General features: G+C 36.4%; 1 protein-coding gene and 1 long non-coding RNA gene across 5 annotated transcripts in view; both read right to left on the bottom strand.

Moving 5' to 3' along the window:
* LOC145546186 (uncharacterized) overlaps positions 1-1,367 on the bottom strand; it is a 238,619-nt gene extending 237,252 nt beyond the window's left edge. Inside the window, exon 1 of the long non-coding RNA XR_014082627.1 lies at positions 1,238-1,367. This is a non-coding gene — a long non-coding RNA (uncharacterized LOC145546186). The remainder of the gene's footprint in view (positions 1-1,237) is intronic.
* Positions 1,368-11,702: 10,335 nt separating this feature from the next.
* Positions 11,703-25,961, bottom strand: part of SLCO1A2 (solute carrier organic anion transporter family member 1A2) — a 107,288-nt gene continuing 93,029 nt past the window's right edge. For 3 of the 4 annotated variants that reach the window (XM_081592266.1, XM_081592265.1, XM_081592264.1), the window contains 3 exons: positions 19,642-19,706; positions 18,920-19,037; positions 11,703-14,255 (listed from right to left, as the gene is read on the bottom strand). In XM_081592266.1, the coding sequence (XP_081448392.1) occupies positions 14,039-14,255; positions 18,920-19,037; positions 19,642-19,706 (400 nt within the window). In that variant the 3' untranslated portion in view covers positions 11,703-14,038. The remainder of the gene's footprint in view (positions 14,256-18,919; positions 19,038-19,641; positions 19,707-25,961) is intronic. The other variant, XR_014082624.1, reaches the window with a different exon arrangement.

Here is a 25,961-nt window from a genome sequence, read left to right as displayed (position 1 = left end):
TACTGAAACCCATGCACCCTAGAGCCCATGCTCCATAACAAGAGAAGCCATGGCAATGGGAGACCTGCACACTGCACCTAGAGAATGGCCCCACTCTCCATGACTAGAGAAGAGCCTATGCAGCAATGAAGACCCAGCACAAGCAAAAATAAATAAACAAAATTATCTTAAAAAATTCACATAGAACTCTTGATAAAGAGACACAAGAAAATCAAACCATGTGATAGGAGAAGATATCTCTGAGTATACCAAAGTCACACCACATGGATGCTTGCTAGAATCTGAGAATTACATTGGAAGTTATAGATATGAACCTGTTGTTAAACTGTAGACCTAAGAAAGATTCATTCATCAAAAAAGCAGAAATTGGGAAAAATCACCCATAGGCAAGGTTACTATATGACAGGTCTAATGGGATCTTGTCTCATTAAAAAATAAATAGAGAAAATTACAGAGCTGTTTTTTAAAACATTGCATGAAAATAAAGGCAGTATTTTGAATATTTATTTCTTCAACAATTATTGAATGTCAAGAAACTGATAGGTAAAATGAAATATAACTGTAAAATAAAAAAGGAACTACCTCATGGAGGTTACACTTTAAAGGGGAAGAAGAACATTAACAAGATTAAATTATAACATTTTATAAAATTATGTAAATTAAAAGATAATTTTATGTTTATATGTGACATGTACAGTGAAGGAAAGGAACATTAACACATATACAACAGATTATTTGATCTACTTCAGAACCTAAGAATCCAGAATAAATATTAATCTTTAATTCAATTGCATTTATTAAACATAAATACAGATCCTAGGGGAAAAATTCAATGGAGATAAGAATATGATAAGAAAAGTCTTCGAGGAAGCAAAATAATGCAAGACTCTAGTTAAACCATACATTGGATAAAATTGAAAGAAGTCAATGGCCCAAAACCCAAATCCATGAAGAAGAAGATACATTTGGAAAAAAACAAATAATGCCATTTGCAGCAACATGGATGGGCCTAGAGATTATCACACTGAGTGAAATAAATCAGACAGAGAAAGACAAATATCATATGATATCACTTATATGTGGAATCTTAAAAAAAAAAACAGTACAAATGAACCTTTTTAGAAGACAGAAATAGAGTCATAGATATAGAAAACAAACTTATGGTAACCAAGGAGGAAAGAGAGATGGAAGGGTGAGAGATGAAATGGAAGTTTGGGATTGACAAATACACACTTACTTTATAGAAAATAGATAACTAATAAGTGCTGGAGTCCTGCTCCAGCTGGTCCAGGGGTTCCCTCAGGATGGATGGCGTCGGTGAAAGGATGAGAAGACACAGCAAGTCTCAGTGTCTCATAGTGTCTCCTGACTTTATTGTTTTCAAGGCAGCTTTTATATCTTAGTTGTACATAGAAACAAATGTAAAATGTAGAATCATGCCAAATCAGCTCAATGGGTCAGCAGTTTTTTGACCCTTACCGAGACCAGGATACCGTTTGTATATCTTAGTTACAAAAGTTTTGAGTTGTTTACATCATCTTCTGGCCTGGAGGCCTGCTAACATCTTGTGACTCTCTATTGATAAGGGTTAATCAGCCAGAACACTTCTGTATCAGGCACAGAAAGTACCAGAGTCACATTTTTTAAAGCATACAGGCACAGCAGATTATGACAAAGAAAGAATTCATCAACTAAAAGTTTCAAAGTAAAACCTGTTTTCTGTAATTTATCTTACGCCTTGAGCCTAACAGAAAAGAATGTGATCCCATAAAGTCATGGTACAGCAAGCTGAAACAATGTAGCACAAAGGTCAGTTCTTAGCAAGAATCATCAGTTAATTCAACAATTGTCTTATTATTTGTATTAAGGCTAAACTTTTATTTATATAAGTCCTTAACTATTATACTTTCATTATGTAGGCTAAGCAAGTTAAGAGCAAGAACATAGCAAGTAAATATAGACTAAATAACAGTTTCATAAAGTAATATTTTTTTATATTTTTCAGTAGGCTTTCTCCCCTACGAGGGATTCTGTGCCTATTGGGGCCTTTCATGCATTCAGGCTCTCAATGCTGTTTATTGTTAAGGAGCAGTCATGCACATTAGCTCCAAAGGCACAGGCACACTTGTTAAACAAACTAAAATGCTAGCAAGGGGAGTTTAGATTAAAATACTTTATATCTTGGATAATCTCATAGGGTGCTACCGTTTGGGGGCCCTGTCGATTAAGGTTTCATATTGATCTATTTGGGAAGAGATCAGGAAAGGCCTTCTGCCTAAGTCACAGAAAATAAGAAGAAGTTTATTATAGCAAACATCAGAAAGATAGATATCATCTTTAAGGTGAGTGCTGTAGCAGCCTTCCAAGAATCCCTGAGGCCTGAGTTGCTCTGCTCGTCAGGTCTTCTCCTCATGACTCTGTCACGGGTGGGATCTCGTGAGCTGGCTCCCGGCAAATAAGAACCTATTGTATAGTACAGGGAACTCTTCTCGATACTTTGTAATGACCTATGTGGGAATAGAATCTAAAGAAGAGTAGATATTTTAAAAAATCAGTGAAAATGTAGAATAAAAAGATAACGAAGCAATTTGTGAAATAAAAATAGGTGATTTAGAGGACAAACAAGGCACCAACCTAATGAATCTATTTTTGAGGAAGAAATGGAGTTAGAAAAGAATTATTAATCAGAGATTCAGTGGTAGAATGCCTTCCTGCTCTGAAGAAAGACTTGAGTACCCAGACTGAGGTCTCCTTGTTTACACTGCGTCTTCACACTCTCTTTCACCTTCATGAACTGGGGTCTTTGATTATGATGTTTTTTCCTGAAATGCTCTTTTTTTCCATGTAACTGCTTCTCAGCCTTCAAATCTAAGTTCAGTCACTATTCCTTCAATGTCTCTGACTTCCTCATTGGTTAAAAAAAAAACAAAAAAACTTCCAATATATTTGTAGCAGTATAGCATTTATCAAAAAGGTAATTTTACACTTATTATGGTTATTTGATAACTGTGTACCCCACTAGTCATAAGCTCTAGGAGGGTAGAAACTGAACTCATTTTACCTACTTATTTTATTCCCACTATCTAGTTTAAAGTGGAAGTCGCTCAGTCATGTCCAATTCTTTGTGACCCTACACTGGAGCGGGTTGCCATTTCCTTCTGCAAGGGATCGTCACCACCCAGGGATCGAACCCAGGCCTCCTGTATTGCAGACAGAATCTTTACCATCTGAGCCACCAGGGAAGCCCCCAATATCTAGCTGGTGTCTGACACATAGGTGCTTTATCAATTATTCTTGAGAGAATGAATGAGTGAATGAACTCCAAAAGTGCCAGTCACATGAAATATGAATGTTATAAATAAGAACTAAAAACAACATGCAAGAATAGCTGCATTAAGTCATTGGATAAGTAGTGATGGTTTCTGATTTTTTGAAGATTTTCTTTAATATCTTTAAATGAAAAGGTAAAATTTTAAATGTCAAAAAAGTATTTTTTGACTGCCATCTGATGCTAAGCACAAGAGATTTAAAACATTTATGAAACAGAATCTTGACCCTTTGGGAGCCCACAAATGAGGTGGAGAATAGGCACACAGATGTATGATAATATATTCTCTTGTGGTCAAGTGGTTAAGACTTCACCTTCCATCTAAAGGGTGGGAGGTGTGAGTTCAATCCCTGATTGGGGAGCTAAGATCCTACATGACTTCTGGCTAAAAAACCAAAACATAAAGCAGAAGCAGTATTCTAGCAAATTTATTAAAGACTTAAAAATATGAATGTATAATATACAATGTAATAAATATTAGAATAAAGATGTTCATGTGTCTCATTCATAGGGACCATGCTAATCTTCTTTGTCTCAATTTCAATATTCATCTTTCTGGAGACTGTGCCCCCTGCAAAAAGTATTGAGAATTAACCACAACAAATTTGGCAGTGGCCATTGTCACTTTCCTCTTCTGCACCTTCGCTAAGGTGCACTTGTATACTGTGCTAAGTTGCTTCAGTCGTGTCTGATTCTTTGCAACCATATGGAATGTAGACCACCAGGTTCCCCTGTCCATGGGATTCTCTAGGCAAGAATACTGGAGTGGATTGACATACCCTCCTCCAGGGGATCTTCCCAACCTAAGGGTCGAACCCATGTCTCTTCATTGGCAGGCAGGTTCCTTACCATTAGTGCCGGGAGCCAGCCCATGAGATCCCACCCATGACAGAGTCATGGGAAAGAGGAATGATTGAGCACGGCTTCTCAGGCCTCAGGGATTCTCGGAAGGCTGCCTCAGCGCTCACCTTAAAGATACCTGTCTTTCTGATGTTGACTATAAAAAACCTCTTCTTATTTTCTATGACTTAAGCAAAAGGCCTTTCCCGATTTCCTTCTAAAATAGATCATTCTGAAACCTCAAATCAACAAGGCCCCTGAACGGTTGCACCCTAAATAAAATTATCTGGGATATAGAGTATGCTGATCTAAATTCCTTTTGCTAACATTAATTTGTTTAATAAATAAGCCTGTGCCTTTAGAGCTAATATGCATAACTGCTCCTTAATAATAAAACAACATTGAGAGCCTCCACACAGAAAGCCCCTATGGGCACAAAACCCTTCGCAGGAAAAAAGGCTTGTTAGGAAATATAAGAAATATTGCTTTATGAAACTGTTACTTAATCTATATTTACTCACTATGTTTTTACTCTTAACGTATTTAGCCTATATAATAAAAGCATAATAGTTAGAGATTTATATAAGTAGAAGTTTAGCTTTAATACAAATAATAAGACAATCGTTGATTTAACTGATGATTCTTACTTAAAGCTGAACTTCAGCTTGCTGTTCTTTGACTTTATGGAACTGCATTCTTTTCTGTTAAGCTCAAGGCATAGAGTAAATTACCAAAAACAGGTTTTACCTTAAAACTTCCTGTTGATGAATTCTGTCCTGCTGTGCCTGATACAAAAGTGTTCTGACTGATCAACCCTTATCAATGGAGAGTCACAAGGTGTTAGCAGGCCACCAGGCCAGAAGATGATGTAAACAAAATGAGGCTTTTTGTAACTAAAAACACGCAAACAGTTTCGATGAAGGTCAAAACTGCTGGCCTATTGAGCTGAATTGATAGGCCCATTAAGCTGAATTCATATGCCCATTAAGCTAAATTGGTATGCCCACTAAGCTGAATTGGTATGACTCTATACTTTACATTTGTTTCTATGTACCACAAAAAATATAAAAGCTGTCTTAAAAATAATAAAGTTGGAAGACACTTGGGAGACACTTGGAAATGCTGAGACTCGCTGTGTCTTCTCATTCGCATCGCCGACGCCGTCCATCCTGAGGGAAACCCTGGACCTGCTGGAGCTGGACTCCGGCACATTAGTACCACCTGGGAAACCCTAAATAGGCTTGCTCACCACATGGAAACCAAGAACCAACCTTATGAGATGATTAGATAAGCAGTGTGGTTTCAGCAACACCAACTTTAAACCTGTAGTTTATAAGACTATGAGGTTTTGTAAGGGGGATGTCCTCAGAAGTAGATGAAAAGTGGCGTCAACTACACATTGGCACTTGCCATCTATCTCTACAAGGATTAAATCATATGTTGCTGCAGCTGCTGACTTTCAACACCCTCTGAGAGGAGTTCATGGTGGAGAGCAGAAATGAGGCACTCTGTGCTCTGGGAAAAATGGCAGAACAGAGCTTCAGATAGTCAGATCTTTTCAGGAACCAATTTTATGAACCCAGTTCTTGTACCTGTACCTCTTCATATCTACAAAAGTGCTAAAATCCTTCATGGTGATGATTACTCCTCATGACTAGCAGAAATCTGCAAAAACTGTGGGTTTGATTGCATGTATTCCCCCTTCACCAAAACCACATACATACTGATCTTGCCCTCTGCCTCCTAGAAGTAGTTTCTCAGAGCTATCCGAGATCTGTCTCCTGGGTGATAGTCCTCATTTTGCCCCAAATAAAAGTTAACTTACAACTCTCACATTGTGCATTTTTAAGTCAACAATAAAATTTTAAAATTATCACTAAAAAACCCCACAGATATACCTCTGAGTCTCAGCCAATCTCCACTGTTAAACTTGGGGCTGTTTCAACTTCTATCCTTAGAACATTATCCCTTTGAATTAAGATTTCATCTCTAGTTCAGTTGGAAGAGATCATATATTTATCCAGAGTGAGATTCCAATCACAGTGGGCATGAGATTTAAATCATTTTCAAGCAATATATTTTTGAAAGGAGTGGAAGTAGAAAACATGAAGATTTTCAGAAAGCAAGAGCAAAAGTAACAGAAAAGTGAGATCATAAGCGCTAAACAACTTTTGTCTATTCACCATTATGTTTAAGACTGATCCTACCATAATGATTCCAGACATTTAAACCCTCTGTAAAAATGTCCTTTTGAGTCACATTCACTTTTTCAAAGTCTTTTTTTTAATAATTCTAATAATTTGACTAATCTGTTTTATATCTGGGTTTGTGGTTGATGATTGCCTTGTCTATTCTGTTTTTTATTACCTTTTTGTGTCTTACAATTTTTTGTTGAAGGCTATAAATGTAGTAGCCGACAGTTGATATGGAGGTAAATATTTTTCAAACTTGGAGATGAGCACATCTTTCCTTCTACTAGACCTTTAGTGTGGGCTCTGTATCAAGAGTGAGGCTGGGTTTGAGGTGTGTGGTTGCTCTGGTTACCCTCAGGAACTTCCCAGGTGGCTCAGTGGTAAAGGATCCACCTGCCAATGCAGGAGACACAGGTTCGATCCCTGGGTCAGGAAGATTCCCCTGGAGTAGAAAATGGCAACCCGCTCCAGTATTCTTGCCCGGAAAACTCCATGGACAGAGGAGCCTGGCAGGCTAGAGTGCATGGAGTCGTAAAAGAGTCGGACACCACAGAGTGACTGAGCTTGTGTGCACACATGCATGGTTACCCTCAGTGCACCAAGAGCTTCAAATCCCTCTAGGAAAACTTTATTTAGGATCTATTCCCTTTATGGATTTGGTTCTCCCTTTGCCATGCTACCCATGAAAAATCTGTCTCTTGCCACTCACCCAAATATATCCCACTCTTCTTTTTACTGGATCCTTGTTACCATGGGTGTGATCTCGTGTGGCCTCAGTCTGCAGCAGCTTGAAGCAAGGTTTTGGTTCCCAGCCAGAGACTGAGGTCAGGCCAAGTCAGTGAGAGCACTGAATCCTAACCACTAGACCATCAGGGTCCAGTGACCAGAGACAAGGCCCTGGCCCATCAACTGCATAGAAATGAATTTCCACATAGAGATAGAAAGTTGTAAAACAAGTAAAATGTTTATTTATTAGGAGGAAAAAGAGTCCATGTGCATAGCAGGCACACAGGCAGGCTCAGAGAGAGAGTCAAACCCTCATGGTAGTTTGAATCTCTTTTATAGGGCATTTCTTCTGGGTTTTTTTCTTCAGCAAATCATCTTGCTTTGCTTGGTTCTGAATCTGTATTTGGTTGGTCTCAGGGTCCATACAGTCAATGCTATGGTTTTTCCAGTAGTCATGTATGAAAATGAGAGTTGGACTATAAAGAAAGCTGAGCACTGAAGAAATGGTGTTTTGAACTGTGGTGCTGGAGAAGACTTTTGAGAATCCCTTGGACACCAAGGAGATCAAACTAGTCAATCCTAAAGGAGATCAAAAACACTAGGATCCTCCCATGCATGCATGTGCCTCTCTTAGCCAAGATGAATTCTAGTGAAGAGGCCTATGAGTAGGTTGATATCACTATGAGGTGATGACCCCTGTCTTTTGACTTCCAAGGAGCCTTTCTGTATGTTTGTAGTCAGGAAGGTCTCCTTGACTTTGAGAATGAGGAATATGAGGTCTTTGATCTCTTATCTGAGCACAACTCAGCTCCTCTCTCACTCCTGCTGTTTTGGAGTATCTATCCTGCTGCTGCTACTGCTGCTAAGTCGCTTCAGTCGTCTCCGACTCTGTGCGACCCCATAGACGGCAGCCCACCAGGCTCCCCCGTCCCTGGGATTCTCCAGGCAAGAATACTGGAGTGGATTGCCATTTCCTTCTCCAGTGCATGAAAGGGAAAAGTGAAAGTGAAGTCGCTCAGTCGTGTCCGACTCTTAGCGACCCCATGGACTGTAGCCTACCAGGCTCCTCCGTCCATGGGATTTTCCAGGCAAGAGTACTGGAGTGGGGTGCCATTGCCTTCTCCGAGTATCTATCCACAGGGCACCAATTCCACCTTCTTAGTCTGGAGCCTATCTCTTGTCTCACGTGGACATGGCTATGGAGACAGGCAGGCTCGGTGAACCAGGATCTTGGGGGTGACCTGTCCTTCCCTGGGTGGTGGAGCTTTTCTTCCTGCTGCCCTTCCCAGCTGCAGGAGTTTTCATCAGCACCACAAGCTACAGTTTTTGTTGCCCATCCTCATGAAGAGAAAAGCTTCTCTTCCTTAGAAGTTGTTGTTGTTGTTCAATCGCTCAGTTGTGTCTGACTCTTTGTGATCCCATGGACTGCAGCACACCAGACTTCCCTGTTCTTCACCATCTCCCGGAGTTTGAGCAAACTCATGTCCATTGAGTCAGTGATGCCATCCAACCATCTCATCCTCTGTCATCCCCTTCTCCTCCTGCCTTCAATGTTTCCCAGCATCAGGGTCTTTTCCAATGAGTCACCTCTTCACATCAGGTGGCCAAAGTATTGGAGCTTCAGCATCAGTCCTTCCAATGAATACTCAGGGTTGATTTCCTTTAGCATTGGTTGGTTTGATCTCCTTGCTGTCCAAGGGACTCAGCAGGAAACCTTTATTAAAATTAAATTTCCCATTTAACGCTAATGTTTGCATTGGGATTTAAAAAAAAAAAATCATGATCCTCTTGAAGTATAGCACATGGAATTTGTTATGACGTTTTTGATTGTTATTATAAATAAATATTCACTTTTAACTTTATTTGTATTCATCATATTTAATTTAGTAAAAATATTTATTTATTTGGCTGCACCAGGTCTTAACCACAGGATCTAGTTTCCCGACCAGGGATAAAACCTGAGCCCGCTGCATTGATAGCAGGGAGTCTTAGCCACTGGGTCACAAGGAAATCCCCATTTTGAATTTTTTTATAGGCCTTTCTCTCAAATTTGGTAAGCTAAAAAATCCATAAAACTCAGCCCTGCCTCTGCTCGTGGCCAGGCTTTTCCTGTCTCCCTGCCACACCATGTTTCATCATCTTTCATCCCAGTGCTTCTTGCCACTCCTTGAGTCTAGAAAGCTTTGTCTTATTATTTTGGAAAGAAATCGCTTCCCATCTATGCCTCTGCCAGTATCTCATTGATCAAAGCTTGTAGTCTCTGTAACTGTAGCCAGCAGCAAAAGAGATGTTCTTACATTTGTTTCTACCCTTCTGTGAATCAAGACACAGTGTTAATCTTTCTTTTATCAACCCAGAGTCATCTTTACCCTCAAGACTAGATGGGAAGCTTTTGGGAAAAAAAAACAAACAAAAAAAACAACTCTGATTACTTAGTGACTCATCTTATGTCCAGAGGGTTTGAAATTACTTTGTGCTGTTTATCGTTCTGTCATTGTTTTCTGTGTATATGTATTTACCTAATAAAATGGCACCAACTTGAATTTTACAGCCTACAACTTAGTTTATTACCATGTCCTTACATACATGCACCAACACGCATATCCTCTAGAACCAAGTATAGAAAAAAAATTGTTCAATAAACACCCACTGGAGAAACTTTGAAGCTCTCACAATTGGAAGACTCAGTTTCTTCCCTTTCTGTAAAATGCCTTACTTCTTTTATTATTGCTTTTGCTGATATGTTCTCTGTGAAACATTATTTTTTCATTGTATTTTACATGCACTGGGAAAGTGAAGTCGCTCAGTCGTGTCTGACTCTTTGCGACCCCATGGACAGTAGCCTGCACCAGGCTCCTCCGTCCATGGGATTTTCTAGGCAAGAGTACTGGAGTGGGTTGCTGCTTCCTTCTCCAGTGAATCTTCCCAACCCAGGGATTGAACCCAGGTCTCCCGCATTGTAGACAGACGCTTTACCGTCTGAGCCACCAGGGAAGTAGATCACAGGGAAAAGAAATCAGAATATAAAAAAGACAAAAATGAAAGGCAAATGCATTGCTCTTTGCATCTCTTCCTGGGTCTGATGCTGCAGAGGCAACCACTTCTCTGGTTCCAATAAGATATGTTTGCCAATTTTATCTGAATTTATCATGATTAAAACACATTTAACTGTGCTATAAAATATGAAAAATCCCTCTCCTTCCCTTTATGCTTTTCCAGAATTTTCATGGTTTTTCTAAGTACTTATTTGTAAAGTTCCTATAAATATTAGTTATATTTAGAATTATAAATAATATATTGAATCATTTCTTATTTCAAGAACGTAGGCTCCTCGCAATATTAAATAAGACCATGAATGACTCTAGGCTTCCCATTACCTGTTTCCTGCTGTTTCTCTCCTCTACTTTCATCTGCTATACTTTCACTTCTACCCTATCCTGAGAGAGGCCAAATGCCCAGAACAATAATTGACTTTCCCAGGCTTCACGAACTTGAACAACAGAGGTCAGGAGTGGTCACAAAGCACTCCAACACTCAAGAAGCATCAAAAGAGAACCCTACAGCAAAATGCCATCTTTCCCAGCAAGGAATAAGGGTGAGCCCAAGACACTGGGTCCAAAATCATATCTCTCTTGATCTACTTTGCTCCATTTAGGGTATTCAAGTGGGTGAACCATGCATAGAGTTAAGACTCAGCTTTCCCTGATCACTTTAAACGCATCAATAGTAGTCAAGAAAGAGCCACAGGTACTCAAGCAAGATTCTACTTCTTCAGTTTGCCTCCGTGACAAGGAGTCATGAGAGAACCCAGTCATGACACTGCCTGATTTTGACATTCATGGTCTTGCCAACACCATCTGCCTTGAAATCCATCCGGACTCATCTCTCTATGTCAGTTACCTAAAAATTCCCAGAATTCCAGATGATCTCTCCTTCCCTTTCTTCTAATTTTCATTGTCTAATTTCATTTCCAATTATCAACTTTTTCTCTCAGACTCAAATTTTGAAATCTTCCCACTTTCAGTGGGTCCCCTGGAATTCTGAGTCCCTCATTTCCAAAATGTTCATATTCTAAAACTCATAAACCAGCATTCTTTTTCACAGGTTCAGCCTCACCAAAATCTGGGTTTCTCCTGAGGCCTCTGCTTCCCCCAAAAGCTTCTCATATGGTAGCTGTTTTTCTCACAACTCTCTGGATACAAAGTGAGTCCTTGCTCCTCTTTTACCTTCCAGACCACTCTCCCAATTTCATCCCTTCCCAAACACAGCAGCTCCAAGTTTCATTTCACCTGACTCTAATACCCAATGGGCCCTCATCGCAGTTGCCACACCTCCTCTGAGTTGGAAGTCCTCAGCTGCAATGATTTTAGCTCCTCTCTCCAGTGTCAACACTATTCTTGTCTTGAATCAAGGTTCTTTTTTAATACACTCAGAGGTGAAATCTCAAATTTCACGAGCACAGAATTTAACTTTTAATCCTCCACCCAAACCTGTTCTACTCAGTCCTCTCGGTTGCTTTCTTCTTAAAAGATGCAACCAATTTTCAGGGGATCATATTGGTCTGCAAAATTTAGTTGCCAAGTCTGAATAGCTGAAGAAATAAAAATCCAACAGTCTTTGCTACATGATTTTTAATTATTTGATTAAGTTTGTCAGTACTCTGGACAAAATGAGAAAATATATGATATTAATCACAAAGGAGGGAATGAACTGAAAGCAAGTGATAGCATATTAGTGAGTCAGTTCAGTTCAGTTCAGTTGCTCAGTCGTGTCTGACTCTTTGTAACCCCATGGACTGCAGCATGCCAGACTTCCCTGTCCATCGCCAACTCATGGAGTTTACTCAAACTCATGTCCATTGAGTCGGTGATGTCATCCAACCGTCTCATCCTCTGTCATCCCCTTCTCCTCCCCCCTTCAATCTTTCCTAGCATCAGGGTCTTTTCAAATGAGTCAGTTCTTTGCATCAGGTGGCCAAAGTATTGGAGTTTCAGCTTCAGTATCAGTCCTTCCAATGAATATTCAGGACTGATCTCCTTTAGGATGGACTGGTTGGATATCCTTGCAGTCCAAGGGACTCTCAAAAGTCTTCTCCAACACCACAGTTCAAAAGCATCAATTCTTCAGTGTTCAGCTTTCTCTATAGTCGAACTCTCACATCCATACATGACTACTGGAAAAACCATAGTCCAACTAGACAGACCCTTTGTTGGCAAAGCTTTTTAATATGCTGTCTAGGTTGGCACAACTTTCCTTCCAAGGAGCAAGCATCTTTTAATTTCATGGCTGCAGTCACCATCTGCAGTGATTTTGGAGCCCCCCCAAGTAAAGTCTGCCATTGTTTCCCCATCTATTTGCCATGAAGTGATGGGACCAGATGCCATGATCTTTGTTTTCTGAAAGTTGAGTTTTGAGCCAACTTTTTCACTCTTCTCTTTCACTTTCATTAAGATGCTCTTTAGTTCTTCTTTGCTTTCTACCATAAGGATGGTGTCATCTGCATATCTGACATTATTGATATTTCTCCCTGCAGACTTGATTCTAGCTTGTGCTTCATCCAGCCCAGCATTTCTCATGATGTACTCTGCATATAAGTTAAATAAGCAGGGTGACAATGTACAGCCTTGACATACTCCTTTCACTATTTGGAACCAGTCTGTTGTTCCATGTCTAGTTGTAGCTGTTGCTTCCTGACCTGCATACAGATTTCTCAAGAGGCAGGTCAGGTGGTCTGGTATTCCCATCTCTTTCAGAATTTTACAGAGTTTGTTGTGGTCCACACAATCAAAGGCTATGGCATAGTCAATAAAGCAGGACTAGATATTTTTCTGGAACTTGCTTGCTTTTTCAATGATCCAACGGATGTTGGCAATTTGATCTCTGTTTCCTCTGCCTTTTCTAAAACCAGCTTGAACATCTGGAAGTTCATGGTTCACGTACTGTTGAAGCCTGGCTTAGAGAATTTTGAGCATTACTTTACTAGCCTGTAAGATAGTGCAATTGTGTAGTAGTTTGAACATTCTTTGGCATTGCCTTTCTTAGGGATTGGAATGAAAACTGACTTTTTCCAGTCCTGTGGCCACTGCTGAGTTTACCAAATTTGCTGGCATATTGAGTGAAGCACTTTCATAGCATCATCTTTTAGGATTTGAAGTAGCTCAACTGAAATTCCATCACTTCCACTAGCTTGGTTTGTAGTGATGCTTCCTAAGGCCGACTTGACTTCGCATTCCAAAATGTCTGGCTCTAGGTTGGTGATCACACCATCGTGATTATCTGGGTCATGAAGATCTTTTTTGTATAGTTCTTCTGTGTATTCTTGCCACCTCTTCTTAATGTCTTCTGCTTCTGTTAGGTCCATACCATTTCTGTCCTTTATTGTGAATAATCTATTTTAAAAGAATCATATGTGGAATGGATAGGAAGAGTTAAAGAAAAATTCCAAAATAGAATAAAATTATTCAGGCTTCTTTCACTTAAAGTCTTTGACTTTGTTGACTTCTTTCACTTTGTTCACTTAAATTTGAAGAAAATCCTTAAATATTCACATATGAAGAAAAGAATTTCATTCTCCTAATAATCACTATATCAATGCAGGATTTCAATAGAATTAAATAGATTTTCATAATAGGAAATTATAAAAAATCATTTGGAAGAGATGGAAATATTTTGCATGAGTTAAAAGAGAAATTGTTGTTTTAACAATTTAACATAAAAATAAAGCTGGTTCTAATATCCTGTTTTGTGTGTAAATGTCTCTCTGAGGAAAATCTCAAATGCCATTGTTGCCTCAGAAATACTATCATGAATATTTTTTCTCCTTGAGTTAAAAAAAAAAAATGTTGAGGTTCTTAAAAATAAGGAAAAGTTACCCGCAGTACCTCTATTGATTTTAAAAATGATTAAGTTGTATTGTGTTCTCCAATTCTGGAAAGCATGATATAAAAGAGCATTATAGTTTAGTTTTCAATTCATTGTCATTCAAAACTTTGGAATTTTGATCCATTTCTTTGCCCTCATTTTCCTTCCCTGTAAACTTTGCCACAAGCATAGTTTCTGAAGAGGCATTTTCCTCAGGTAGACGATACTTCCTCAAAACAAAGAGGATCAAAAAGGCTGGAATATAGCTTGTTCCTCTTAGTGCTGCTGGTAATCCAAGGTAGATGTATCTATTAAAAAAAAGTTAAAACATATTAAAACTTATGAAGAGACTGTAGTGAATAATAACTAGCTTTGCATATTTTTAATTATTAATATTTTACCCCATAAGGACAACAGCAGCTAATTGTTTTGCATGTCAGCCTTAGGAATGAATCTCATCAATCTTAGGAATGAACCTCATGAGCGTTCATTCATTAGCTTATGAAGTCTAACTTTTGTTGAAATGATTTGGGGAATTTTTTATCCAGGAAAATCAAAATTGATTTTCCTCTTTTTTAATCTTCTGTTACTATTTTTATTTTATCTTTTTACATTAGACTCTCCGACTTAAATTTAATACTGACAGTGATAGCAGTTTTATTTCAGTGTTTAGCAAGAGTGCTTCCAAAGAATCATCACTAATTTGTAATATTTACTCCTGAGTTTCCTTAGATGACCTTAATCAGGTTAAGGAAATTGCTTTCTTCTCTTCTGAATTTGCTCAAAGTTTTAGTTTTGAATTTGTAAAATATCACCAAATCATTTTTCTGTATGTAGTTAGCAGAATAGCCAAGACTATTATTATTCAGAAACAAACTCCATTTGTTAGTTTTTACACAGTAACAGATTCAGTTTGTTAACTTTTTGCATGTATAACTAAAATCAGTCTATACTTTTTGCCTTGTACTGAGCTTGTCTAATGTCAATATCAAGATTGCATTAGCTTTATAAAATGAACAGGGAAATTTTCCCTCTTTTTCCATGTCTAAGAATAACTTGTGTAATGCAGGGATCAACAGTTCATTGAAGGTTTGTAAAACTTGCCTTAAAAGTTTCTGGACTTGATGCCTTTGGAAGATGAGAATTTATGACTCATTCACACTTTTTAATGACTATGAAAATATTTATGTTTTCTACATATTTATAGTAAAATTTGGTAATACATATTTATCTAAAAAACTCTCTACTTAATATGCTTCCAAATTACAATGTTTAAACTTCCTAAGTATCTGTATTTATATTTCCTTTTTCATTTTTAATAGTGTTTATTTGTGCCTCTTCTCTTTATTTGCCTTTCCAGATTGCTGTTATTATATTTTAATCTTTTCAAGAACACAGCTTTTTGGTAACCTCTATGGTCTATAGTCTGTTCATGAATTTCTGCTTCTTGTATTCATTTTCCTAGTTCTAATATTTTCTCTTATTAGGAAACATTTCAAGAATGCAGGAAAAAAAGAGTTAAACATATTTATACTCATCATCCAGGTTTTTTAAATGATTAAATTTTGCCATTTTTGTTTCAGACCATTTTAAAAGATATTAATACATTTAATTCCTCTGTGTATTTCTATGATTCTATTATATTCTAACCCACTTCAGGTGTAACACTATGTTGAATTTTATGGATTTTGTTCCTACAAAATTTTTGTATTTCTATAGCTTTACAAATTATGCATGTATCCACTCATACTTTATACAATTATTGTATATATTTTCACATTTTAAATAATTGGCATAATATTATGTTTTTATTCTGAACTTTTTCTATCAGTCCACCATTTTAAAACTAGGCTTATACATGTAGTTCTACATTGTTTAACTATTGAACTATATTGCAACATATGAACATAAAAGCAATTGTTTTGCCCCTTTTCTGTTTACCCATTTCTGTCCCCTGTAACTTTAAAAACCTAGTTATAGTAAAGAAATCACTAAACAATTGAAACTAATTCCTGATTTATGCTTTCTTGAATGCACACCATGCGTTGCCTAAACTGTTGATTCTTTTCCTAGATAAAAAGAGGTAAGAATGAAGAATTAAATAGTTAAAAAATGATTAGCTCTCTGACCCCCAACAGCCCTCTTAGCAATCCTTCAGGGAGATCATTCAGGCAAGATAACACTAAAGAGAGAGTCAGCCAGTCTGCACTCAATGGAGAAGAACACAGAACCCACCCTCCTGCCTCGATGATTCACTGAGATCTTTCCCCGCAATATTTTTCCTTTAAAAACGATCATGACTAAGCAGAATCCTTGGAGTTGGTCTCTGGACATGAGTTCACCTTCTCCCAAGATTGGCAGCTTTTCTGACTCAAGCACCTTTCCTCTCTACCAACACTACCTCTCGAATTACTGGCTTCTGAGTGGTGAGCAACCAAACCTGAGTTCAGTAATAAATACACCACAGCTTACTATCCATTTTCCTATTGGACACTTTTGTTCAGATTTTTTCTAATATCAATAAAGCTGCAATAAACCTTGGTTGACATTTCTTCTTGTGCATGTGAGCAAGAGTTTCTCTAAAATATGTCTAAGGATTTTAGAGGATGCAGTTTACTAAATATTGCCCAAAAGTTCTTTTCAGTAGTTTTTATTCAACACCAGCAGTGTATGAGAGTTCCTGATGCTCACGATTTACGTTCTATCATTCTTCATGTCTATAGTGTCTTTAATTGCAAACAAGCTTTTAGTTTTATATGCAGTCACATTTCCCCATTTCTTGTTCTCTAGTTTGTTTTTGTTTCAACCCAAACCCAAGGCAATAAGGATCATAAAGATATTAGGATCTATGGTTGTTGATAATCCATCAGCTATTGGTCTAATCATATTTCTTTACAAGCCACATGTTTATTTCTCTGGGTTGTGCTTATGTTTTTTTCTTAATTTGAACATTTGTGATTTCATTTTGCTATGTCTATTTAATTCATCCTACTAGGCATTTAAAGAGCACTTTTGATCTGAAAATGTATGTCTCTATTAACTTCTAGGAAATTCTAAGCCATTAATTCATTAATTTATCTCTGCTATTTCCTCTGCTCTCTGTTCTGAAAATTTCTGAGATATATCTTTTAATTGCTAATTGATCTTTAATATTACTAAAGTGATTCTTTTTTGTTTATGAGTTCAAATCATTAATTTTCATTCTAGATAATTTCTATAATACCGTCTTTCAGTTCACCAATTCTCATTTTAACTTATGTGGACTTGAAATTTATTATCTATTTAGAATTCCTTTTATTTCAATGCTATCCATTTAATCTCTAATATTTCCAAGGGTTCTTATTCATATTTTTATTTCTGCTAGAATTTTTGTTGTTATTTCTTATTCATTTTAATGGGTATTATGCTATCAATTTGTTATTTTTAATCCTATTGAGCTGGTTAAACATCTTATTTTAAAGTTTTTCAGACTCTTACATTAGAGTAATTTAATCTGGAATGAAGTCATGTTTCAACTGGTAATTTATGTGCTTGTCATTTTTAATATTGGATTTATTCATGCATTTTAATGTTTTAGTTTACAAGCTCTTTTTGAGTATTTTGTTTCCTTCAGTTTTCTTTGTTTGCTCTGTTTCTCTGTATTTACTCCTCCAAATCTGTTCATTTTCCCTTTGTTTTTCCCACTTTCCCAGGTTCTTACGCCTTTCCTAGTTTTTTTCACAGTGATACTAGAAATAATCACAGAAGGAGCAGATCATTTGATCTAGTTCTTGGGTGTATCTGTATCTTATTCCCTCCTTAGTATCACAGCAATAATATGCAAAAGATTTTTTAAAATCTCTTTTACAATGAGATTTCTATTATTTTCCTATGGTTGCTGGTAGTTGGGTTAAAAAAAAATCACTATGTATCTATTAGATAATGCTTGCACAGTCAGATGGTTCAAATCTTCTATATCCTGACAAATTTTTCATTTTATATTCACTTGTTGTAAAAATGTGTTGCAATTTTCCACTGTAGATTTCTGATTATAATTTTGTGAATTTTTGTTTTATATATTTGAGGTTATAGTGATAGATTTATATGTATTCATGATTGTCATATATTTTTGGTAAAGTATTTCTTTTATTATTAAATAATACCCTTTTTTAACTCTATGATATTTTCTTACTTTAAATTCTGTTTGTCTTATAGTCAATATAACCGAGGAAAAGGGAACTGATGAAAACATGAATCTCATTCTGCCTGCTCTCTTCACAGTACTTGACATATATATCCTTTTACTGATCAAGATCTTAGACTCTTTTAAACAATACCAAATCATTTTTTAGTAATTAAAAGAGTTTTCTTACTGCCCATAGTGAGCAATTAAGACAAATCTAAACAAAATTCAGGTCTCCAAATGGAAAAGAGTGTGAAAATAAAGAGAAAAATGGAAGAGTTTTGCTCAAAAACAGGTAGATATCAGATGAAGTTTGTTCAAAATCAGATCTGTATTTACAAAAAATAAGACTTCAAGAGACATGAAGAATATCGTGTCAGTGAAATTTACTAATGGAGAAAAAATATTTTAGAGATCAGAAGTGGATGGCCAAAGGAAGTAAGGATTTAAGCTAGTAAGATGCTGGAATCATGTAGGATTAAACGAGGCTACTGAGAGTAATATAATTTAGATAGGCAGTTACTGCACAGACATGGCCTTCCATAATATACTGATTGCAACCAATTTAAGGAACAACCTTTTGAAAGCCATCTGTGCTTATATTTATCAAGTACTTTGAAAATATTGAGGAAATAAAGTGAATATGTAAATAACAAATGGAGATATAGTATCAGTATCTATTTTGTAAATAAAACCAAAAGTAGTCTAGTCACTTGACAAAGAAAGTGTTAGACATGTACCATGGTACCATGTACCATTTTATACATCATTTCTGCTTAGAAAGCAATTTTTTAAAATGACTGTCTTTACCTGAAGCTGTTGGAGTCATATATCCTGCATGCCCCTGGGTCACCACACTTCGAAGTTCCCCAGTGTAAACATGTAGAGTCCACTAAAGCTCCAAAATATATAGGTGCAGGAATCCCAGCTACAATTAAAAGGGAGAAAGAAGAATCCGTTAGCAAGATAAGAAGATATGTTGTTTTGTTTGAAAGGATTAAATTTTCTCTATTTGTAGAACAGTTTAACAGAATATAAATCTGCAGCTTTAAATTTTACCTTTAGGAACTAGAAGTTACTTTTACAGTCAAGTTTCTACAAATACAATATTGTAAAGTTAAGAAATAGATAAATTAATTTAAAAGAAAAAAAAAGGAAAAAAAAGGTAGGTAATCAGATGGATAAAGGCAAAATAAAAATTATCAGTAGAGAAAAACATTGAATTAATGATTATTTATACTTTTTTCTGCAATATTTTGGGCAAATGACAAGCACATTTTATTTTAACAAAGCATTGCCTCTTTGCTTTTCAAGTGTATTGATGAAAAGTAGAATTAAGGTCAGGTAGGTCTTTTTCAAGTAAAAGGAAGAAGTTGTTCATCTCTTCTTGTTCTTTATTCTCATACTAATTACAAAGTGCTATTCACAAGCAGAAGGAATATTTGCTAAATTGTTACTCTGAGGGAGTGATTTCATTTACTTAGTATTTAATAGTGGTCTGATGTGATATTGGGAAAAATAACTATTTTTACCAAATACTCGTGTACAAAACGCATGTAATCCGACACCAAGAGACTTCTCTTCGGGCTTGACACACCTAAAAAATTAATGAATTCATAAATTTAAAAACTACCATAGTTTCTTAACACAACTGTTTGTATGCTAGTAATGCATTGAGCATTAGCAAATTTTCTTGCATACTCAAGTCTTGGCTATTCAAGGCCTAATTATTCAGTTCATAAGTTTCACAGAAGCCCCACCTCTGGTCTTTGGCATTTTATCCATCACTTTTTGCTCACTCACTTCTATCATAAAGTTATCAAAGAAGAAAACATTTCATATCAATTGATTTCTACCCCAGTATCCTCTTCTCAAAGTAGTTTGTGATTCTAATGGTTAAACCTTTAGCCTCAACCAAAGAAGAATGCAACCCTAGGTGTATTTAAATTATTCATATTAACAAAATACAGAAAAGCCAGGGATTTACATAAGTAAATGTAAAGAGAAAAGAAAACAAGAAAAAAAGTTTTCCAAGGAAAGTGATAAAAAAAAATCCAAAGCAAACATATTTTAAGTGACTTGTCATCTTTTTAAGAGTTGCACAGATTCATCCATTCTCTCCAAAAATTCCCCCACCTTTTCACCATTGCCTGAAATTCCTTACGTAGAAATGTGTGTGTGTGTGTATAAGTCGCTCAGTCATGTTCAACTCTTTGGAACCCTTTGGACAGTAGCCTGCCAGCTTCTCTGTCCATGGAATTCTCCAGGCAAGAATACCAACCCAGGGATCAAATCCAGGTCTCCTGCATTGCAGGCAGATTCTTTACCACTGCGCCACCTGGGAAGCCCTTATATGTAGAAATAAAGACTATCCTTTCCAGTGGCATTTGCTATGCTCCACTCTCTTTAGCATTAGCATGGCTATCTGCTCAATGAATCCACTTAGAGATTTCCTCTGTATTCCCTTCCCTTCTTTGACTAGCCAAAGCTGAGAAAATGAAAGCAAATTTTTACACAAAAGGACACAATACATTTTTAGCAAAACATCATATTTCTGGTTCTTACCAATTATCTTACCAATTATCATATTATCTTCTTACCTTGCTAATGGATTCTTCTTTCTCCCTTTAATTGTAGCTGGAATTCCTGCACCTATATATTTTGGAGCTTTAGTGGACTCCACATGTTTACACTGGGGCACTTTGAGGTGTGGTGAGTCAGGGGCATGCAGGATATATGACTCCACCAGCTTCAGGTAAAGATAGTAATTTTAAAAAATTGCTTTCTAAACAGAGATGATGTATAGTTCATGATCTGAGCTGACTGTGGCTCAGATCATGAACTCCTTATTGCCAAATTGAGACTTAAATTGAAGAAAGTGGGGAAAACCACTAAACCATTCAGGTATGACCTAAATCAAATCCTTTATGATTATACAGTGGAAGTGACAAATAGATTTAAGGGACTAGATCTGATAGAGTGCCATTCGAACTATGGACGGAGGTTCATGACATTGTCCAGGAGACAGGGATCAAGACCATCCCCAAGAAAAAGAAATGCAAAAAGGCCAAATTTCTGTCTGAGGAGGCCTTACAAATAGCTGTGAAAAGAAGAGAAGCAAAAGGCAAAGGAGAAAAGAAAAGAGATACTCATTTGAATGCAGAGTTCCAAAGAATAGCAAGGAGGGATAAGAAAGCCTTCCTCGGTGATCAGTGCAAAGAAATAGAGGAAAACAACAGAATGGGAAAGACTAGAGATCTCTTCAAGAAAATTAGAGATATCAAGGGAACATTTCATGAAAAGATGGGTTTAATAAAGGACAGAAATGGTATGGACCTAACAGAAGCAGAAGATATTAAGAAGAGGTGGCAAGAATACACAGAAGAACTGTACAAAAAGGATCTTCACAACCCAGATAATCACGATGGTGTGATCACTCACCAAGAGCCAGTCATCCTGGAATTCGAAGTCAAGTGGGCCTTAGGAAGCATCACTACAAACAAAGCTAGTGGAGGTGATGGAATTCCAGTTGAGCTATTTCAAATCCTAAAAGATGATGCTGTGAAAATGCTGCACTCAATATGCCATCAAATTTGGAAAACTCAGCAGTGGCCACAGGACTGGAAAAGGTCAGTTTTCATTCCAGTCCCTAAGAAAGGCAATGCCAAAGAAAATGTTCAAACTACCACACAATTGCATTCATCTCATATGCTAGTAAAGTAATGCTCAAAATTCCCCAAGCCAGGCTTCAACAGTACATGAACTGTGAACTTCCAGATGTTCAAGCTGGTTTTAGAAAAGGCAGAGGAACCAGAGATCAAATTGCCAACATCTGTTGGATCATCGAAAAATCGAGAGAGTTTCAGGAAAATATCTACTTCTACTTTATTGACTATGCCAAAGCATTTGACTGTGTGGATCCCAACAAACTCTGTAAAATTCCGAAAGAGATGGGAATACCAGACCACCTGACCTGCCTCTTGAGAAATCTGTATCAGGAAGCAACAGATAGGAAGCAACAGTTAGAACTAGAAATGGAACAACAGACTGGCTCCAAATAGGGAAAGGAGTACCTCAAGGCTGTACATTGTCATCCTGCTTACTTAACTTATATGCAGAGTACATCATGAGAAACGCTGGGCTGGAGGAAGCACAAGCTAGAATCAAGATTGCTGGGAGAAATATTAATAACTTCAGATATGCAGATGACACCACCCTTATGGAAGAAAGTGAAGAAGAACTAAAGAGCCTCTTAATGAAAGTGAAAGAAGAGAGTGAAAAAATTGGCTTAAACCTCAACATTCAGAAAACCAAGATCATGGCATCTGGTCCCATCACTTCATGGCAAATAGATGGGGGAACTGTGGAAACAGTGGCAGACTTTATTTTGGGGTCTCCAAAATCACTGCAGATGGTGACTGTGGCCATGAAATTAAAAGACACTTGCCCCTTGGAAAAAAAGCTATGACCGACCTAGACATCACATTAAAAAGCAGAGACATTACTTTGCCAACAAATTTCCCTCTAGTCAAAGCTATGGTTTTTCCAGTGGTCATGTATGGATGTGAGAGTTGGACTATAAAGAAAGCTGAGCACCAAAGAATTGATGCTTTTGAACTGTGGTGTTGGAGAAGCCTCTTGAGAGTCCTTTGGACTACAAGGAAATCCAACCAGTCTATCATAAAGGAGTTCAGTCCTGAGTGTTCATTGGAAGGGCTGTTGTTGAAGCTGAAACTGCAATACTTTGGCCAGTTGATGTGAAGAACTGACTCATTGGAAAAGACCCTGATGCTGGGAAAGATTGAGGGCAGGAGGAGAAGGAGACGACAGAGGATGAGATGGTTGGATGGTATCACTGACTCAATGGACATGAGTTTGAGTAAACTCCGGGAGGTGGTGATGGACAGGGAGGCCTGGTGTGCTGCAGTCAATGGGGTCGCAAAGAGTCGGACATGACTGAGCGACTGAACTGAACTGAACTGATGGGCATTTTCTTGACATAAATGTTTTACTAACTTGAAAAACTCTTCAGTACCATAGAGTGAGATACAGTTGACCAGTTCACTATCTAACACATAGGTTATGTAGGCAACATCACTGATTTTACTCAGAAGGAAGTGATAAAAGTCAGGAGACATCACATGACCCTCTTGCTTCCATGGTTACCATTTAATATAGAAAATACGGTATTTAAATTTTACTGAAGAATTTTTCTTTATCCCTGACCTCTAACACAGCACCTTATGATCTCACAAAAGCATGAAATCCTTATACCTAAGAAGTTACAAAACAGTTAGAAATAAAACTTTACAGAAAATATTACCTGAGGTATAGTTAAAGCAATACTTGGAAGAAAATGCATCATTTTATATATATTAATCAAAATGAGCAAATTATGTAAGTGTTAAACTCAAATAGTTAGATATAGAACAACAGAGAAAGCCAAAAAGGAAGAAAAATTAAATAAATAAAATAAAAAGCAGAAATAGATGAAATAAAGAGCAACAAAACTAATAATTGATTCTTTAAAAAAGAGATAAAAAACAACCTCTGGCAACAATGATCAAGAAAAAAAATGCGATAAACAAAATACAGAGAAAATGGAAAATCATTCAGATATATCAGAGAATATCAGAATGATAAAAGAATATTATAAACAGTTATTCAGTAACATCTGATATAAGCGTAAATGGAAAATGTAAATAAACACTAACATTAGATTAATGAAAATAATAACCAAGTATCACTGACCAAGTAAGCCCAAAGTACAAATAGTTTTATGAGTGAATTCATAAAACTTTCAACAAATAGATATTTAATGTAAGTGGTTCCAGAAATTGAAAAATAAAAAATTTGTCAATTCATTTTGTGGGCCTAGAATGATTCAAAAACAAACAAATGAAAAGAATAGAAAATAACAGTTATGTTTTACCAATCAACATAGATACATAATTTTAAATAAATTGTTATTTAAATGTGACTATGGTTTTTCTTAGATGTCCAAATAGTTAAAAAAATCTATCACTTTTTTCACTGCACTAAAAGTACTGAATTGGAAGATTATATGTAAATTTTTCCTAGAAGAAGAAAAATAGTAGTTTGAGGCTGATTCTATGGTTAAAAACTCAGAAACCAGATGAGAATTACATACTAAAAATCTATAGCAAACACCATATCTAATGGAAAAATTTTATATGGTTTCCATTAAAAGTAGAAAAGAACAAGAATACTCATTATCACCATTACAGTTTAACACAGTTTTGGAGGTCCAAGTTGATGCTATAAGAAAATTTTTAAAAATTAGATGTAAACCCATGGCTGATTCATGTCAATGTATGGCAAAAACTACTACAATATTGTAAAGTAATTAGCCCCCAACTAAAATAAATAAATTTATTAAAAAAAATAATTGGATGTATAAGCTTTAGAAGTAAAGAGATAAAACCCTCCTTGTGTCCACATGTTTCTGTAAAGAAAACCTAACAAAGTCAGCAAGTTATCAGAACAAATAAGAAAAGTTGCTGGATAAATAGTACACTTCAAAAAATCAACAGCATTTCTCTAAACCAACAATAACCAACTAGAAAATATAAGAGAAAATAGTACCATATTAAATTACAATAAGCCCATATCCATATGGGCTTGGATATAAATGGGTACACATATATTTATAATTGTACATTGTACCATTTTGTGTTTGTATATATGTATACATATATACATTACATATATGTGTATGTATAGTATCTACACATGAAATTTTAAATAAATGGAAAAATATTTCATGGTCACAAATATTTGATGTCAGAGTTTCTTTAATTAATATATATAATCCATACAATCAAAATTCATATGTAAGTATAAAGATTCATGCATCAATAGCTAAATCAATTTGGGGGGGGGGAAAGGCAGAGCGAAGGTGAAAGTGATGAGTAGATGAAGAAACTGTGTGAGACATGAACATATGCAGTGTCACTACTTTGAGAACAGACAAATAAAACTCTGGAAGCGTGAAAACATCCTGTGTTATATAAAAACTTTAAATATGATAAAGATGGCCCCATGAATCTATGGAAATAGGACTTCTTATTTGTGCTGTGGTGTTGGGAAAAAAAATTGTTTGGGTAAAAATAACATTGAATGTCTCTCTCCCTTTCATACACATGAAGATAAACTTATAATGATTTAAAGAACTAGGTAAAGCTATATAACTGGTAGGATAAAGTTTAGGGGAATATTTTTATAAATTAGTCATATAAAAACCCTTTTGAAATGTGACTCCCCAATACATAAACCTAAGGCAACGAAATTGTCAGATTTCAGTACGACAAAAGTTACTATTGAATTTCACAAAAATACCATGAAAAAATTTGAAGAAAAGATGAGAGATCAGGAGAAAATAATTGTATCAAGTAAACAATATTAGATTAATGTCTATAATTCACCAGAAAAGTATAGGAATTAACATGAAAATGGACAAAAATAACAAATAAGCATCTTGAAGTAAAAGTACTGGTAGCTAGAAAAAAAGTTTAAGGAAACTCTTAAACTCATTGAATTAGGAAATCACATATTAAAACATCGGTGAGCTACTATTTAATACCCATTGGAATAGTAAAAGTCAGAAAGTTCAATAATTCTAAATATTAGCAATGCTATGAAAGTGAAAATGAAAGTCGCTCAGTCATGTCCGATTCTTTGTGACCCCCATGGACTTAGTTCATGGAATTCTCCAGGCCAGAATACTGGAGTGGGTAGCCTTTCCCTTCTCCAAGGGATCTTCCCTACCCAGGGATCGAACCCAGGTCTCCTGCATTGCAGGCGGATTCTTTACCAGCTGGGCCACAAGGGA

The sequence above is a fragment of the Giraffa tippelskirchi genome, chromosome 4, assembly GCF_054371585.1.
Source record: "Giraffa tippelskirchi isolate mGirTip1 chromosome 4, T2T-mGirTip1v1.2.pri, whole genome shotgun sequence".
NCBI classification, from domain to species: Eukaryota; Metazoa; Chordata; class Mammalia; order Artiodactyla; family Giraffidae; genus Giraffa; species Giraffa tippelskirchi.
This window is presented reverse-complemented; position numbering and strand designations above follow the sequence as displayed.